This window comes from Pezoporus flaviventris, unplaced genomic scaffold (assembly GCF_033815535.1).
Source record: "Pezoporus flaviventris isolate CSIRO_AGI_PZ_B2104156 unplaced genomic scaffold, CSIRO_AGI_Pfla_v1 ptg000036l, whole genome shotgun sequence".
In the NCBI taxonomy this organism is placed as follows: domain Eukaryota; kingdom Metazoa; phylum Chordata; class Aves; order Psittaciformes; family Psittacidae; genus Pezoporus; species Pezoporus flaviventris.
In genome coordinates this window covers 19252896-19272260 of record NW_026892584.1, presented here as the reverse complement: position 1 = coordinate 19272260, position 19365 = coordinate 19252896, and the positions used below count along the sequence as shown (strand labels likewise).

The 19365-nt window shown below is 40.2% G+C and overlaps 1 protein-coding gene across 2 annotated transcripts in view; it reads right to left on the bottom strand.

The window, feature by feature from the left end:
- Window positions 1–17926: 17926 nt before the first annotated feature.
- The window catches only part of DPH6 (diphthamine biosynthesis 6), a 210476-nt gene continuing 209037 nt past the window's right edge, over window positions 17927–19365 (bottom strand). For both annotated transcript variants that reach the window (XM_061463436.1, XM_061463435.1), the window contains one exon: window positions 17927–18164. In XM_061463436.1, the coding sequence (XP_061319420.1) occupies window positions 18049–18164 (116 nt within the window). In that variant the 3' untranslated portion in view covers window positions 17927–18048. The remainder of the gene's footprint in view (window positions 18165–19365) is intronic.

Sequence of the window (19365 nt, the reverse complement as noted above, 5' to 3'; positions counted from 1 at the left end):
CCTTGTTATTTTCTCTTATCATTGTTATCGTTGGTGGTAGCAGTGGTGATTTGTGTTGTACATTGGTTGCTGGACTGTTCTTGTCTCAACCCATGGCAGTTGCACTCTTTCGATCCTCCTCCCCGTTCCTCCGGGAGCACTGAAGGGGAGAGTCCCGGTGGGGGGGGGAGCCTTCGATTGTTGTCAGCCAGGCACCACTCACTGGGAGTGAGGGAACAAGTTGCCTGACTGGGTTTAAACCACCACAATCACAAAACTATTTCTGTCTCTTATTTTTATTTTTTTCAGAGGACAACCTATATGGACAGATGACTGTCTTAGGTGATCAGTGGTAAAAATTTAATAAATGTCAGATAAATAACAGGACTTACATGTTCCAGTAAAACTCCACAATGTGATCAATTTGGCATTTATTATTTATAAATGTTTTATAGTATTTATATTTAGTCACTATGTAAGAAAACAGTAGCTATGTTGTGCCTGTTCCAGACAAAGCTGAAAGAGTTTGGAGTTATTCCATCACCCAATATTACAGCAATTTCCATCTTTTGAATCTGTCTCAAATGGAATAAAACTGTCCAATCATGCTGTGCAACAATATTTTCTCAAATGTGTATCAGCTCTTTTGGAGACCTGTTAATTTATATTCTACATATTAAAGTGCTTTTCCAGAGGGAGGAAGTTGGAAAGGGCTGGAAGGGAAGAAAAAGAATCGTGTCCAATATTTCATTATTCACTCAAAATGTAGTTAAGTGCTGAGTCCCTGTCAGCTTTTGTGCCTATATTTTAGCTCTTGTTTCAAAACATATGCTGTTCCAGTCCCTCAGAACTCTCTACCGGTTGGTACCTCTCACTCCACCTTTGATCAAGTCGCACGCAGTCACTCCAAACTTTCAGGCAGCCTTCATTTCCTTTATGAACCCATGCAGATCAGGCCTGGTGGGGATGACACAAAATAGAAATCACAAGTTTGGGGCTGATTTTTTTTTTTTTTTTTACACAGTGTGGTATACTAATTTAAATCCCTCCCTCAGCATAGCTTTGTTTTTTGTAGGGAAGCCACAGTTATAAGTCTATCTCCCTCTGGGAATAAAGGCTATACAATTTCTAAAAGAATACTGTTAAGGCTTGATGTAAGAAAAAACAATATGTAACCGACAAAAAGTCTTTTTTGAACCACCTTTAAATCTTGCTATCAAGACAGTCCAAACCCTCTCAATGATTTATGTGTTGCTCAAAACTTGCAGGAAGTCAAAAGTCCTGGCAATCCTCAATGGTGTTCCAGAACTGTGTAAAGCTCTAAGGAAGAGGTAGCTATATTGTGGTGTCTTCTGAGACTATTTTCCAACCCTAACTAGATTTCAGAGCAGTATGGAAACACTTCTACCTTCCTGAAGTCAGGCAGCAGTAGATCAAACACTGTACATACATCAGAGCTTTACAGGAATTGTTGGTAGGTCACAGATATGCAAAGCCTTTAATTGTCTTCAAATGTTTCAGGATCATTTAAACTGCAATTCTATAGGGAAAGGAAGATGGAAGTGTGAAATAAAGAGACTATGAGCCTGTTTCATTAAAAAGTTACAGACCATTTACATAGGAAAGGAATGCATGAAAATCCTTTACAATATGCCATGTGATTTATTAAATTCCTTTTCCCTGTGTAATCGGTTAACTGCACTTTGAAAGGTGTGTCTTCCAGAGATGAGAGAAAAAGGCTAAAGAAAATGTGGTAGAGCATTGTAGCTTGCTCAAGATTTGTGCCCAGCAGACAGACAAAAAGGTAACTGTTGTGAACACAGAAAACATTTCTGAGACTCAGTAGCCTGTCTTCAAAGGGCTCATTGACGATGAGCTCAGGAGTGCTCAAAGTGCTCCTGTGCTGGAACAGGAAGTATTGTTATACTGGAACATGAAAAATGGTGCTGGTTTAGGGGGTTTTGGTTTGTTGGTGGTGTTTTTATAGTAACCTCAGTATATTAAGAACCTGGGATTAGCACAATGGCAATGCTGAACTCCATAGTCAAAGAAAGATCCATGAAAGATCAGTATGACTGAAAAGAATTTCTCCTACTTACTGTTCTTTCTCCAGCATCTTTGTCTGCCATAAAAGCACTGATGTCAGGCAGTTTCACCAAGGGGTGGAGATTTCTCCTCTTGCTGTCCTATTAGCAGTGACTTCTGGATGGCTAATAATTGCTTGCTTGTTTTGCTCTGCCTCTCTATTCAAACTGGAACTATGTTATTTGTGCCCCCCTCAAATGCTTGTTGACTCTGCTTTATAGGTAAGGGTTCAAGATCAGAGACCAGCATCTCCTCATAGACAAAATTGTTTAATATCACATTTGATAGAATTTTCTATGGCAAGCCATGCTCTGAACAGACAAGCCACTGAAGAACAGCTGGAGGGATGATATCAGTCCATATCAAAATATATGTGAGATTAGAACTTTTAACTATCCATGAATGAAAACTCGGATGGCTAGTGAAAATGCAGACACATGGCTAAAGAAAATATAAGAGAGAAGGGAAAAGGAAAGGAAGAATTAGAAAAACAAAAGTATATTTGAAAAGTAGATAACACAGAGAAGGGAGGGTTTTTTTTTGGAGGAAACAGGAAGTCACTGGAGAGGGAGAGAAAGAAACAATGCAAAAATCTTCCAGCATCTCTGATGTCTACAGTCATCTCAGAACTCTAAAACTCTAAAACTGTATGAGCTGGCAAGGCAAGATATTCAGCCAGTATGGAAAAGAACAGATAACCTGCATCAATCTATGTTGTCATGGGTTGTGCTGGAGTCCAAATGAAGAGGATAAGTTGAATAAACTCTGTGTGGCCGAAGGAGTATATAGGATATATGGGATATATGTCCTGGGATATGTTGGAGAGATTGAACAATTACGTATGAAAAACATGAAAGAGCTAACTAAGGTATGTGGGTTGAGCTGGCATGGAGGTGGAATGAATTTCTGCACATATCGAACAAATGGTTTGGTTGTGTTTATGATTTAGAAGATGAAAAAGGAGCTTTTTTTACCATTGTTTTGCTTAGCAACAGCAACAAAAACTAGTACTCAGCTGGGAATGTCAACTGCTCAGCTCATAAAAATATTAAGAGAGGACACATCTTAGCACAGTTCTGAGCCTGCAGAGCTGCCAAAATCATCTTCCCAATACCCAGGAAGGAGTGCTGAGAGTTTTTCTCCTTTTTCTTTTCTCTTTTACCCCTTATTGTCATCAGACTTGAAGCAGACTGCTTCCTACCATTAGTTTTCATTAGCTACTTTTCTTGTGTCTCAAGTAAGGAGGCCTGGGGCACCATGTTCCAAGGCTTCTTCAGCAAATAATACAGATTAACATCCATCCCAGAAGCCATGTTGTAACAGTTTTCTTTCCCTCAGGTCCTCATGAAGACAAAGCAATGCAAAGGTTCCTCTGTTTTCCATGACAGCCTGATTTATGTAAGCGGAATAATGAGACCAAAACTAAGAAGGTAACTGAAGGGTCTGAAGATATTGTAGCTTGCTTGATTTTCTGCATGCCAGAATACACTGTTTAACATAGAAATTTGAGTAATTTCAAGACATTTTGACTGACTTTATGAAATTGTGTTAATGCTGATATGGTGGGTTGACCCTGGCCAGCAGCCCAGCACCCACACAGCTGCTCACTCATTTTCACCCTCTCCCCAGTGAGATGGGGGAGACAATAGAAAGAACATAAGTGAGAAGACTTGTGGGTTGAGATAAAAACAGTTTAATAGGTGAAGAAAAAAGATGTGATGTCAAGTGAAGCAAAGGCAATCACTCACCACCTCCCGCAAGTGAACTGAAAGTCAGCCAACCTACAGTTGGAAGCCACCTTGGAAGGCAATCTCCCTTCCTTTGCCTTCTACCTCAGTTTTGCTGAGCACTAACTGTGCCATATGGCATGGGCCATTCCATAGACCACTACAGGTCAGCTATCCCAGCAGTGTACCTTCCCAGGTTCTTGCCCACCCTGAGCCTACTCACTAAGGGCAGAGAGTGAGAAAAAGAGAAAGCCATGATGCTGTGCAAGCACTGTTGAGCAGTAGCCAAAACACTGGTCTGTTATCAACACTGTTTTAGCCACAAATCCAAAAAAGCAGCACCATATGGACTGCTATAAAGAAAGTAGCTCCTAGTTAATTCCATCCAGATCCAGTACAGTTTCTATGATGGGCATATTTGCTTATAAATTCTGAATATAACTGGTACCACTGGAAAAAAAATCAAAATGGAAGAGCGAAATTGTGATTTTAAAATGTGGCTGTCTTCATTTCACAGTGTGATGCATTCTCATATGTACCTCTCATGCCTGCCCTCTACGTTTAAGGTGAGAAGGTAAAAAAAAAAAAGTTTTCTGCCTTTTCCTTATTTCTTTTGTGGCTCCCTTTTAATTTGTTTACTATGGCTGCTTCTCTTCTTTTTCCCATGGCCTCATTTTTCTATTTCTCCCTGGTACATTCCTTTCTTCAAGTTATCTAGATCCAGTAAACCAGTAGGTTTCACCACTGCTCTCTTCCAGCTTTGCAGCCACAGCAATACCCTCTGTCACATGGCACATTCTTTCAGTCTCCTGAAACCAGCAACATAAAATACTTTCCAGTATCCTAAAAGCAATACAAGTGGTAGCCTCTTAGAAGATATTACTGATGTCTTGGATTCTTCATTTTCTGTGCTGATGAAAACTATGCTGCTTACTGGCATTCACTTTGGTCCCAGTTGGTCAAAGTGTACAAGCACACATCTAAACATCTCATTAGTATCAGGAAAGTGTATGTGAGTTAAGTGGCTTGCTGAGTTGGGGTTTTGAGAGTTTCAATGTACTTCAGGGAATAATTTCTTACTGTTAAATCAGTATTAAAACACGTTAGCCAAATGCCAGTGAGGTAACTCTCAGTGAAAAGAATGATTTCTTAAGGAAATAGAAACATCATTGAAAGTTTGATACAAAACAGCTCAGAAACATGAACAAGTGTTTTTTTTTTTAGTACTGAGGAGAATGTACCTGAAATAGAAAAGACTGAAAAAACAACCACAGAGAGAGAAACAATTTGTTTTCTTTATTCCTTATATAATTAGCCACTGGTCCATTCCTGAAAAGGAACACAAATGTTCAAATGCATTTGGAAAAAAAAAAAAAATCAAGGAAATAGTCTTTCAGCATACATGGTTTGAAATTTGGGGTTTTTCTGTGAACACAGCTCTTCTGGTCCTTTGCAATAATTGTCAGCTGTTGATCAACAACATGACAAGCTCCTACCAATGTGACCAGCTTTATCTTACTCTTTACTCATCAGAGCAATTGATGAGTTTCGTTGGAATGCTCTTCTTCCTGCCCAAGTTCCTCCATTTCACAGTTGCAGTGGAGCACACATCTCTGTACTTCTTAGAGTGAAGGATTAAACACAGATAATTTCCACAGACAATTTAGTTTACTTGCCACAAGTTGTTTTCTGTTGTCCTTCCCTCTCTCTCTTCAAGGCTTCTGGGAGAGCTGCTTGACATCAGCAACATCAGGATGGTAGCTCTGTAAAAAACTTTTAAAAGTAGTTAGGCAAGCGCATCTGAGGTACATAATTTCTCTCTTGAACTTGAAAGTGACAATTACAAGGATGAGTAGTGGTTCTGATGTTTAAGGAAAACAATAAAATGAAGTATTTAATTGAATTTATCTGGATTCTAGTCCTCACAGTACATTGACTTGTGGCATGACTTAGAGCCAAAAGAGGGACGTCAACATGTGCCACTTTAAGGAAATTTTAGTTCACAGACCCTAGAACATCACAGATTTCCACTGAGCCCTGGTATAGACCATGTTTATGAATGTTCCTTAGCACCCCTGCAAAGGAACAGAAGAGAATTTTGGGGAAGGTCAGAATAAAAACTCTCATAGCTACAGTAAGCTGTGCTTCAGGTGCTTTTAGCAGAGGGTAGCTCTGAGTTGACCCATGCTGAAGTGGAGGTGAAACATCTTCTCTTTTGTGCCCCATCTGTATCTGCTGCTGCATGTCCCTAGGTACAGAAGTTTGTACCCATTAGCAGCAGTGACATTAAGCACTCAAGACTGAGTGGACAGATTTAAGCTTACAGCAAGAGCCAGGAACTCAATATGTCCCTGATTAATATTATTCCAACAGCTAGTGCTGGTTCACAGTTCCTCTCCAAATTTTGCAGCAAATGCATCTGATTATGGGTGTCCCATAGCCCAGTAAATTGTATTGCACAAGAGAGGAGAGCACAGTCTCTTTCTCTGGGTTGGGTTTTGTGCAAGGCCCAGCCTGGCTTAGGTGTTTGATTCAAGGACAGGCTTAATACTATGACTTCTGAATGGCACCTGGGTTGAGAGCAAGGGATCTGAGTCATTTCTGCTAGCTGACTTTGTATGGCCCTACTCAATATCCTGGGAAATCAATGAAGTCCATTTAAGGAATGCATTCTCGAGATCCGTGTCTCACAATGTGTTTTATAAATAAACCAGGTGTGTAATCTAGATCTTTGTTTCCTACTAGAAGACAAGGCAGCTGTGAGTTACTGTTCTTTTATCTGCTTTCCACCTGTACAGCTCCCTCAGCTGTGACCAACATGCGAGAGAACAGTTGCTGGCAGAGCCACGAGGACAGCTGTCTCCTAACAGTCAGAAAGGAGTGGTACAGCAAAGAGACATACTGGGTTGTCCACTTGAGGTAGTTGTTTTCAACTCTTTTGATCTTCAGAATGAGGTGTGATGGCCCATGGCTGGCAAACTGCAGGAATGGATGCCAGTACAGGATTCACAGTAATAGAATGTGCTGAAGACTTTTTAAGCCCTGCCTCCCCACTGTTTGTGTGCTGGGCACTTTCAAATTTCAGCTGGGAACTCAGCCTGAATCTGAGAGATAACACTGAAGATAACACAGGCAGGGTAAATGTCAGCTGTGGCCTCTGGTGCCTGTACTTTCTGGAGCTGTACTTCTCCAGTAGGTAGGCCTTGAAATGAATACCTGCAATGAGATTCTGTGGTGCTCTGCCTGTCAGTGCTGCTGCAAATACGCTATGTACCAGGCCTGCAGAATCACCTGGTGCCTATTCTGGAATCTCAGTGATCACTAGGATGAGCTGCCCTTGTTTGTACAGCTTCTAAGTCCTTCCTCCTGGGAAGCATCCCCTTCCAAACCATAGTGGTCCTAAGTGCACTACTATGTGTCTAGATCCAGCCCCAGGCCTTCTGTGCAGTGCCGCATGTGCTAGCACAAAAGCATCTCCAGCAGCCTGTCTCTTTCAAGTGCCTCACAAGTGCCAAGTCAGAAAATGTTAGGTTTTGGTGGAAAAAAATCAGCGGTTTATTTTATTTGAATGATGGTGTGGATTTCAATTCAGCAAAGACATAAAGAATGTTGGTAAATTGTGAGTGTAAGTAGGTGGGTGTGTTGGTGGGTGTGGGGAACATATGGAAGAAACTGCAGCATGGGAAAGCAACCAGCAGAAGGGTTTTTAGAAGTATAAGACAAAGGAGACTTCTTTTGGCTTCCCACGGAAGTAGTGGAATCACTATCCATGGTAGTGTTCAAAAACCATGTAGATGAGGCCCTTAGTGATCTGGTTTAGTGGTGACCTTAGCAGTCCTGGGAAAAAGGCTGGACTTGATCATAAAGGTCTTTTCCATCCTAGTTGATTCTATGGCTCTATGTTGTAACCCTCCTTTTAGCAGCGGTTCATGCTAGGACCTTTTTCTCCTGCCCTCCTAGCTTATAAATTATACTCAGATACCTCTCTATTTGCTTTCAATGTAATTCTTGTATTTATAGTTCCAAAAAAAAAAAAAAAAAGCAACACGAGAATGTCCTCAGTAACACAAAATCAGCAATAAAACGTAGTTTCCAATGCACCAGGCTGCACGGTGCGGCTCTGTGTGTGTTCTGTGTGTGTGGCGCTTCACGCACGGACCGTGAACCGAGGCTGTGACAGTTAACCACTGACCGCAGCAGCTGTGCCCGGCTCTGCACGGCACCGGAGCCCCCCGGGGCGCTGCCGGTGCGGAAGTTCGCTCCCTTGTGCCCCGCCCGATCGCCCTGCCCGGAGCTGCTGTTACGCGGCGGGAGCGTGCGGGGGCAGCATTGCCCGCGGAATGGCGGTGCGGGAGGGGTCCGGGGGGAAGGGAGGCAGGGGAGTTCCTCCTCCCCATGCGGCTCCTGCTCTGCCGGGGCAGGGCCGGGGCCTGCTCTGCGGCGCGACTACGGGCAGCGTTTTCGCGTTTCTCTTTCGAGATTGAAAACAAGGAAATATATACACCGAGCGCAGCACCAGCACCCCTGATCAGTGTAGGTTCAGGGATGCTTGCGAGCGGCTAAAAAGGCTTTCAGAGGAGTTTTTAAGTTGTGATGGGCTTAACCTGTAACTTACCTACTGAAAATATGGGGCCTTAGGTCGAACCGGAGATCCAGAGTACTACCTGTGCAGTACTCTGAAAGCAGGGCAGGTATTCTGGGAAACGGCAGGATGGAGCAAGAACAAGAACTGAACAAAACTACGATGGGATAGGACAGGACAGGACAGGACAGGACAGAGGACTACTTCAGTTAGAAGAGGACTTCAAAGATGATCTAGTCCAACTGCCTGACCACTTCATAGCTGACCAAAAGTTAAAGCATATTACTAAGGGCATTGCCCAAGTGCCTCTTGAACACCAATAGGCGTGGGGCATCAACCACCTCCTAGGAAACCTGTTCCAGTGTTTGACTACTGAAGAAATCAGCTCCTCTTTGAGCAACTGTGCAAAGGCTCAGATGATCTTAAGGTCCTTTCCAACCCAAACCATTCTGTGATTCTGTGATTTTTTTTGACAGGTTTTACTCTTGCACGTTTATCCTAAGCAGGGTAGCACTCTTTGTGCAGCTCCTTCAAAACTGTATCTCATGGATAAAAGAGACAAGGAATAACGAGGGGTTTTCTAACACCTTTTGCAGTAGACTGACTTTACAGTTTATTTATAAGGTCTGCTCTGGTAAACTGGAAATCTTGGTTCAAGATTCATATCATAAAACATTATCTTCCCAAGAAACACTTTGTCAAGGGAGTTACCTGACTTGGGAGCATAGATTCTACTCAGTCAAAATGCAAATCACACTCCCAGTCACCATGGTGCTTTTGAAAAACGTTAGGGGAGTGCTTGGTAAAGGCAACAGATGATAAGTCACTACTGAGTCACATTGTTGACATGCGACACCTGAGTAAAAGCATGGAAGACTTGCTCACCTTACCTCAAATTGGTGAAGCTTTAGAGTTTATAATTCTAGATATACCTGATGCCAGAGGGGTTAGCTGCAAAGCACGGCTTTTTTTTTCTGTGTGCTATCTTACTTACGTTTATGGTCCTCATCTTAACTTGCATTTTTTAAGGTCCTTAGTCGTGACTTCAGAAGAAGAGAGCACATGGGGCTTTCTCTTTGTTGAACATACACTGGACACTGTAAGGCAGTATCAGGGAGAGAAGGAAGAAGGGAAAATTAAAAAGGAGGAATAGGGAGCACAAAGGGGAAAAAGAAGGGGAGAAAAGAGAAACACAGCGCTAGCAAAGGAAAAGTTGTCCAAGACCAAAGGCATACAGCGTCTGATGACAGAAGAGAAAAAGCAGTTGCTCAATCCTCCTGCCCTACTTGTAGTTTTTAACCCCTTAGCTTCTGTAGAGAAGCACTTTTTAAATAACATTTAAAAAATATTAAAAAAAAAAAAATTAACCCCACTGTTTTCTAGTTTTGAGGCTACAGAGAAAGCTATGAAATGTGAGAGTTGTCCCCAGAATTAAAATATACCTATGCTATATACTGCTGGGTAGTGCAGAGGTGAATGAATCCAGACATGGTCTGGACAGTTGCCCTGCAGCTGTACAGGAGGCACAAGCCTGGGCTATGCTTCAGGCTTCTGGGCCAATCCATACATGCAGTAGCATCCCCATACCATCCTGAAGTCCAAGAGGCAGACCAGAAAGCAAGTGAAAAACTCCAAGTGTTGTATTTTTTAACGTCTCTAATTTACAGATGACTCAGGACTCAAAATTACCTACCTCATCAGCTAAGGGCATGAAGAGCACTGGGCATGTTCTCCTTTCCAATGATGTAGAACGCTTACAGGATACCTCACTGTTGACCTATCACTGCCTGCAAGAGAGTCTTCACAACAGTATAATCTAACCCATTATTGTTGTCCTCATTTTACAGGAGGGAAGAAGTCATCTGTATATATAACTTACAACCCCTGTGAAGATCAGCGTCACCATCAGAATTTAAGAGTTTTTGTCTCTGAGGACTGTGCTGAAGTCTCTGAACTCTAGTTACACCAGAGAGAGAAGGTTCTTTTTTCACTTCAAGTATCATAGGGGAAAAAAATCCCAAATCTTTTAAATAGAATTTGGCATTCTAGCCAGACATTTTAAGAGATGTAAATTGCAATGAGTTCTGCAACAGAAGGATTTCCATAGTCCAATGCTTTCTGGTAATGTGAGGAAAAAAAAAAAAGACTCTGAATAGAAAAATCTGACCTTTTCAATAGAAAATAAACACTTTGACCTTATTCCTTTTTTTGGGTACCAAAAAATACAGCCACAATCAAAAACCATTCCCCATTTACAATCTTTTATTTTCATTCAAATAGGAAATATCAATTTGAAACCTTTATAGTTGTTGTAAAGTGGAATTGAAATCCATTGACCAGCTCTTTCTATCTCTTAAAATCACTTTGCGACGCATATCAGAAAGTTTGGCCACCCCTGATATATGTACATATTAGAGTGTGCACTCAGTGTTTGAAATACAGTGTATGAAATTGCTCACAGCACATTAAGAATGCTCTGCAACGTGCAATTTTAGGGCTGCACTTTATGCTGTAAGACACATTGTGTGCTGTTAGCAATCTTTTTTCTCTCACTAAGCACACATTACTTGAGTTTTCTAGTTGAGCATACACCTAAATGAATTTTTACTTTTTCTAGAGAGGGCCATATGTTATCATCAAAGACTGGGGTCTCTCTCTCATCAGCTGTTATTTGAAGACTATCTGCTTCTTCTGAATCATCTTTACATCAATATCCTTTATAGTAAAGCATGAATCCAGGGATATAAAACCTAGAAGCCCAATTAAAAAGGCATTACATACAAATTGCTCACTGAAGGTAGCGTGTTGGTTTTTGTTTTCTTTTTTTCCACAAAATTCTGTCCTGTCACAGGGTTTTTTTGTGACCTTTCTTTGTTTCCTTTGTTTGTTTTCCTTTGCAAGGACAACTGCTTTTCATCCATTTTCCCCAATAAAAAACAGTGGTAGCTGCGTCCATTACACCCTCTCCTTCAGTTCCTCCATAGGGGGTTGATTCACCTGTCCTTGGAAAGGCGGACAGAACAGTTTTAGGGAGCACCTGTTGACTGAGAAAGTTGCACAGTGAATTGACTCAGTGGGTTTGTGTGAGAGAAATCAAATAAAATCCAGAGCTGAAAAAATAAGTCACTGTATGTAGAATACAATAAAAATCATGATGGAATCCTTGGCTAACTCACGTAGTGCTTTTAGGAATCAGAAAAATGACACTGTCAAAACACAACATTCATTTTTAGAAGCCTCCAGGCAAAAATTTATTTTATTTATTTAAAGTTAGCTCCTGCTTTAATAACAAAGAAGTGACAGCATATTCTACATCAAAGAAAAACTTTTCCTAATGTTTCCATTTCTCATGTGAAGCACCAGAGCTGAAGTAGTTGAGCTGTCTTTCTCTAAATAATTATGTGAGTGGCAGGATCTCTACCTAAGAATACCTTTTTTCTATTGCACTGGGGACTATAGCATAAAAAGAACATTTGGCTTGCCTAATCTGAGCAGCAATATGAGATACTCTGACTTCCAGTATTCAAAGTTAGTTTTAAACAAGATCCACAACAATGAAAGGCAAGTCCTGAATCAACATCTTGGTACAATGTAGTGCCTTCGTGAAGGAGGAGTACAATGGGAAGCACATCTGTGGGCTATAGGTTTCCAGTCAAGACTTACTAGGTACATTCCTTGTGGCAGTGCCCAGGAGAAATGTCCCCTAACAACAGAATGGCACATGGTGGCTCCTCTTGCATATTACTCTCAATTCAGGCATCCTCACCTTTAGACGCCAGCCCAAAGCACACTGTTGGAGTAGTCAAAGCATTTACCACTTTATACCTTGTTGAAAGGATGACAGATGCATTTTAAGGTTCACTTTTGGATCTCTTTCCTGGAAACTCTATTTATTCCTCTTTGTTCTTCATACATTCGTTAATCTTTTATAGTTACAACTAGCAACAGCGAGAAGGCATTCCAGGGTCCATTCCTTCAAAGACATCCTATAAATAAAGAATAAACCCCTTAGGTCACTAGACCTGCTGTTTGCCTTTTCAGCCTGGCTTCCCTACCTGCTCCTAATACTAACCACTTCTTTGGCACTGATTTCTTGCCTGTGTCTCTATTATTTCATATCACTTAACACCTCCTGCTTTGAACCTTAACAGATCCAGCTCTGAAGCTGTGGAAATTTGGTTCAGTTACAAAAGGCATTACATTTTCATGTATCTGGGTCTTGCTGCAGAACGGTTGGGTCTGTGTGGGAGTAGGACTGAACTTTGTTGCAACAAAATAACTCCTACATCTGAGACATGTATTTCTTCCTTATGGACTGCTGTTCTATAAGCAACAAAATGAACTACTGGCAAGGCAGCTACCAACAAAACTACGGGAATCAGAGGGGAAGCAATACTTGCACAAGCTAGCTCCCCTAATGCTATGGCACAACTTCTATCTCAGATAAACAATGTCTTTCTTGTAAAGCGGGGGTATGGCAACAGTGCTGAAGATGCTATGAATATAGTGTCCAGCAGCTCTCAGCAGAAGGAGCTGCAGAAGGAGAATATAGTCTGCTGCCTGACAGAGCCCAGAAGAGGGATTTTCCCCCTCTGTTACAGCAAAATCTGAAATGGAACAAGTCTTCTTATGAGTATCAGAAAGTAGCTGCCTGATAATATGGCTTTGAGGTTGAAGTCTGTCTGTGGTAACTGTGCTTCAGCAAAAGCAGATACCCCCTATGTAGGGGACTGCAGAGAGTGTGATCTCTTCTGCCAGCAGCATGGCTGCACAGGCCTGCCTACATTGACACTGTGGAGAGGAGGCCTCCAGTGCATATGTGGCTGTCCCAGCCATGGCCCAAGCAAATTTCACACAATGGACTTGTAAAGCACTTTGGGATAGCCAGGGATGAATCATGCTGTAAAATGTATCATTAATGTTACTAGATGTATTATAGGCTTATTCTGTGATCTGAGACTGCTGCAGGCAGTGCACTGGGAGAAAAGCTCTCCAGATTGTGCTCATGCAAATTGCTATCTGTGATCACATTCATTCTGGTTCCCACTACAACATTGCTTTCACACTCTTGTGTGCTGCTCACTCAGTCTAAACTTTTTGTTATTGCAGGTTGTATGACTACAACATAGCATCTCTTTGCCAACACCTTTACAAGGGTGAGAAAACATACAAATGCAGAAACAAAGGCACAAGAAAACTAACAGATATGCTTCAGCTTACCCAGGAAAGGGGTGGCATGATCCTAACCTATGCCTCCCTAATCTGGTGTCCCCTAACAGGTTACTAGATCAGGACAGCTGCCTCGTGGCTCAGGGCATTTAGTTGAGCTTATCTTTTTGTTTTGAAACATTATTTTCTTCTGGAGATCTGCATAACTTAGAGAAGAGCAGGAATTTCAGAAAGCTGGGAAAATCAAAAGTGAAATCTGACCAATTTTGAGCACATCCGGGTTTTATTGTGGACAGTTAAGTCTTGTCAACTGGGTTAAGTCATGCAAACAGTATTTCAAACTGATTTAGAATAAATGATACAATCACAAAATAGCAATATAATAGGAAATGGAGGATGAGCAGACATACCCAAGAAGTGGTTTTCAAACATTGCAAATGAAATGAAGAATCAAGGAAATGACAAGGAGACTGCTGTCAGTGACATATCCTGCAAGAAGATCCTCAGAACAACCTGACTATTTGGGAATATAGGGAAAAAGCAGACTGTACTCAAAAAAATGAGAAAAGCAGGAAACCACGGGCAAACCCTAGCCATGAATTAATCCCACAGAAGTCAAAGCCAAGAAATTGTGAGCAGTGAGTCATCAGTAAAAGGGCACTTGCATGTAACATACGGGTTCAGTTCACAGGTACCCAGTCTGTTTTTTAAAATTAAAATTTAAAATATGTCAAAAATATTCAGTGTTCGGATGAAAGTTGAAAAAAAAAGAAGCTTTCAAGTCTGTATTTTGAATGTTTGGCTAATACATCAACACAGGCTGGCTTGCCAGATATATTAAAATACAACTAAAGAGATCATAAATTAGTAAATTGTCAAGTATTCTTAATATGTATTCCCAATGCCAGACGTTTATAATAGTAAAACCAGGTGACTTAAATAAGTGCCAGTTAGTATTCAGAGAGTTCAGGGTAGTTTAACACACAGAATAAACTAGGATTGCTTCAGCAAACCCATTCTGAAAGAAGTGACAAAGATTTAACTTGGACACATGAAAAGTTTCTATATTTTAGGATTTCAGTGTTCATTTAGAGAACTACTATACCATGCAGTATAAAACTTTTATTAAATCAATGCATTCATTTATTTGAAATAAAAGTTTTATTCAATCACTGTATTTTGATAGACTAAACTACTGCACATAGACAGGAGATAATGGATTGAACAGAATGCCCTTGAAGGAGAAGAGCTGCTTCCGATCACCTCTCTAATACTCAGGAGATACCCTGCTTCCAATGCCTGTCAGACTTCTGAAGGCTAAGAGGAAAGATGCGCCCACGATACCTGGTGTAACAAATCAGCTCCTGAATCGCCTAACTATAAAACTCACAGGGAAAAAAATAATCTCTCTTTAAAATATCTCAATGTCATTTTAAAATCTATTTAGGAAGATCAGCTCTGGTGCCTTTATAGCAGCTTAGCCATGTGCACTGTAAAGGCTCACTGCTACTGTAGCCATCACTGGGGTTTGAAATGAGTAAAACATGAAGTTATTAAATCAGTTTTGGTCTTGCAGTCCCATTTGGTCAGTTCACTTTAACATGCTTTCAAGCAATTAAAGAAATTGATATACAGAGATTTTTAAAGGAGGCAGAAGACAAATTTTCACTGACACAGAGAACTATGTAACGAGACATAGATTTATTTTTGAAAAAAAAAGTGTAAGCCATACTCTAACACTTGTTACAGCAGAGAAAGGAAAAATTAAAATCTTGGGTTACATTTTTAAAGACATTTTCCCACCTATTACATAGCCCTTCTGTGTTCTGAGTGCTGAAACCTAGATCAGCCAACTTTTTGTGATATAATATGCATATGAAACATTTTCCTGCAGGCTTAGTAAAAATCAGAGAAACAGAAGAATGGTGTTTATATATAAAGTCCTCAAAACCAGTGTCTTAGCACAGTGTGCGAATTTATAGTCTCAAGATTAAAACTTGCTGAGTTAAACACTCAGCAAAGCTAGTCGTGAAAAAAACCCCACCCAACAAACCCTGCATCTATAAATTTTGAGCATTAGATGTCTCTCCATTTTTTTACTAAAACATGTGTGTGTGTCTGTGTGCGTGCCTGTCTCCCCACCTCCTGTCTTCAGCTAGCACTTTTGTTACAAAGAAAGTGAACAAGAGCTCAATGAAACAACTTATTCACAGTAGGGCCCGGTAATTATGATGAAAGTACAGCAGCATAAGGCTGATAAAATGGTGTTATTTCTTCTTGTTATAAAGTCTTAGGTCTCTCTATGGAGCAGCACTTTACACACCTACCGTGCATATCAATGTTGAACAAATTGTCTTGTTCTTACTTAAACCACTGCAGACTCAGCTTATAGTTTTAGTTACACACAATGCTTAGAAGCTGTATGAAGCCTCTCAAGGAGTAAAAGTCAGAAACTATTATTTTCTAGCTATTCACAAAGTAGACCCATTGAAGTACTTCTTGTCTCAGACAATGAAAAGGTTTGCTTTCTGTTGAGAAAAAAAAAATAAAAATCACACTGTTTGTCAGACCAATGCATTGTTACCATTTGTCAATGCACCTCTACTAGGGAAAAGAAGGATAGTGTGAGTCCAGAATCTTGCACGAAAACTGGTTTCTCCAGGAGCAAATATCCTGCCACCTTAAAATATTCAATACAATATAAAAGACAGGATTGATGTGTCAGTATCTTTTTGAAACTCACTGTGAAAAAAATGACTGCTACAGGAGACACAGTTAAATTTATGCCATCTATTTGGCTTCCATATGTACCTATGAAAAATTAAGCTTCATCCTCATCTCTCTGAAAGTACTGTTGCCTTCTTTTCTCCTGTTTCAGTCCAGCTTGTGTCTCTGGTCTGTGGGAACTCCACACAGAGAAATAAAACACTGGTATTTCCAGAGAGAAGTAAAAAAAAATATAAATATTTACCTTTTAAAAAGAGTAGAATTCAAATAAAAGAGGCACATCCAGGTATTGGCAAGTTATTTTCTGATCGTGGGAAAGAACAGGATCAAATACGATTATTTGAGTCTAACCTAAAACGATACTGAATGATAATGAACTAATGTATTGTTAACAGATTCTTCCCTTTTTTCTTAAGAGATTTAATATGTCCATGTATTTACACATGGAAAGCTCATTGCCTTCTGCCTTCCAAAATATTTGAATAACTGTGAAAAAAGCAATTCCTACTAAAGAGGATGGCAGCTCTGCTATGTTACTTGATGTAATAGTAAGTAATAATAATATTTAACATACTCTGTCTTCAAGTAACAGTCATCATAGAATGCTGGACATGCAAAACATCTAAACAGAGAAAGATCCTCTTATCTTTAGCCACTGGTTTTGTATCAGCTGCTGCTAAGTGCATATTTGGTAGGAGGTAAGAAAATGAAGCTGGAGTGCTAAGTCCACCTCTTAGTCACCCCAATGTAAATGTACTGCCAGGCAGTTGACTTTCATGGAGACATCTCAGGTATATGCTGGTGTAAGAGAAGGAAGACAATGGGAGTGCTGGTCATGTAGCTCCAGTGCTCATACACTGGAAGAGAAGCAATGGGAATATATAATGTAGAACATTGGCAAGACAAAAGTTTGATATTTCTTGAAGGTTTAATTTTATAGCCTTTGTCTGAAAATGAGATTCCTCTCCAGTGCCTTACTGCCTCAAGCAAAGTCCAAAAGGCTTTCTCTCCTATACTGATCTTTTATCATGTTATGAGTAAAATATCAGCTGCAATGATATAGATGGGAGCTTTGCCTGTGTCTGAGACTGTTTTAATGAAAGCAGTGGTAAAATTCCTGTTGATTTTCTGGAGAAGACAAGCCCTGGGGAATACTGGTAGCTCTTTAATAAGAGCTGTCTGCCAGATGTAAAGCACAAGGATACCTGCTTTTGCTCAGAAGGTAGGGTGGCAAATCCTGTCGTATGAGCAGCATCTCCATTACTTTGGTAAAATGTGCATTCTGAATACCCCTCTGGTGCAAAAAAAGGGTTAAAATCTGGCCACAGATAACTTCTTCATGAGTTGGTCTGAAGTCAATAAATTCAGCATAGAACTGAAAGGAATCAGGTCTTTAAAACAGTATTGAGGCTAATTTTCTGGTTTCACCTCTATCGAAAAGATATGAAGTTATAATCTGTTTATTGTAAACAGTCCCAAATATATCAGATAAAAGAACTGATGTAATCAGAGCAACTGACATCTCCCAAGAGCCACCTGCTATTACCAGAACATATCTAAAAATAAGAGAGAAAAAAGCATAATATTTTGAAAAGAAACCTTTATTGTTCACACAAAGCTGTGTCACATGTCATAAGACATCATTAACAAGATATGACTTTGCTTAAATAAAAAAATATTGCTTAATGAAAGTATCCAACACACTTATGATCAACTCTTTTCTTTGTTCTCTCCTGGATGGAATGTATGTTTTGATAAAAACTCATCTCTTTCAAACTGCTAGCTTAGCCAGCATGTTATATGGATTACTTCCTTGCCAGGTAAATCCACCACAGGTACTAAAATCAGAGCTGGGGCCTTCTTGCCCCAGTATTTTTCAAGGCATTCTTGCAGTCCTAAAACAAACAGAAACAAAACAATTAATGAAACATCTGTCTTTGTCTTATTTTCTATTGTGGTCCTCTTTCAAAAATGATTTCTAAATACATTTTTGAAAATTATTACAGAGTAGCAATTAACAAAAGGAACTGAAATGCAACACTAAATTTTCACTTAATATAGAAGGAAGAATCATCTTCTCCCACCTTCTCTCATCAACTAATTTGAGATTAACTTTACACATTACCTGAGACCATAATTCAGCAAAACAGTTAAAAGCATGTTTCTCAACCTTGAGTTGAGTGGTCTGTTGATGACAGATAGAGAAAGCTGAACCTGAGTGCGAGTAGTAAAAATAACAGAACACCAGTTGAAATTCAGTTCTTTGTAATTTTTTGTATTTGAATGACCAGCACATATCTGTTTGCAAACAAAATTCTAGTCTCAAGTCCTGCAGTGGTGCATCAATCTGCTAGAAGTGTGCCATTTTTTAAAACATTCTGAATGTGATTTCCCTTTGAAATCAGTGGAAGTATGCCACATGGAAGCTATAATGGAGGAAGTCCCATTAGATAGCAGCATATATAACTGCATATCTAGAATTATTGAGAGATTCATACTGTTAAAAATACAGCATCTCGCTATAAAGAGTTCTGAAGGCACTGGTATGAAGTGGCACAGGTTTGTAAGTTTGAAGTTCATTATGGGAACAAAAGTAATGGATGTTGTGGTTTAACCCCATCTAGCAACTAGGTTACCACACAGCTGCTCACTCACACCCCCCTCAGCCCTGGTGGGAGAACAGAGTTGGAAAAAAGGTAGAGACCCATGGATTGAGATAAGAACAGTTTAATAATTGAAATAAATACTACTACTACTATAATAAAGAGAGAATAATAATAACCCCTAAACAAACAAATAAACCCAAGTGATCCACAATGCAATTGCTCACCACCTGTTGGCCTATACTCATCCCGACCAGAGCAGCAATCAGTCCCTTCTGGGTGACTCCCCCCAGTTTACATACCAGACATGACCTGTTGTGGTATGGAATACCCCTTTGGCTAGTTTGGGTCAGGTGTCCTGTCTCTGCTCCCTCCCGGCTTTTTGTGCCACTCCTTACTGGCACAGCATGAGACTGAAAAGTCCTTTATCAGGGTAAGTGCTACTGAACAACTAAGTGCTACTGAACAACTGGTGTATTACCAGCATTGTTCT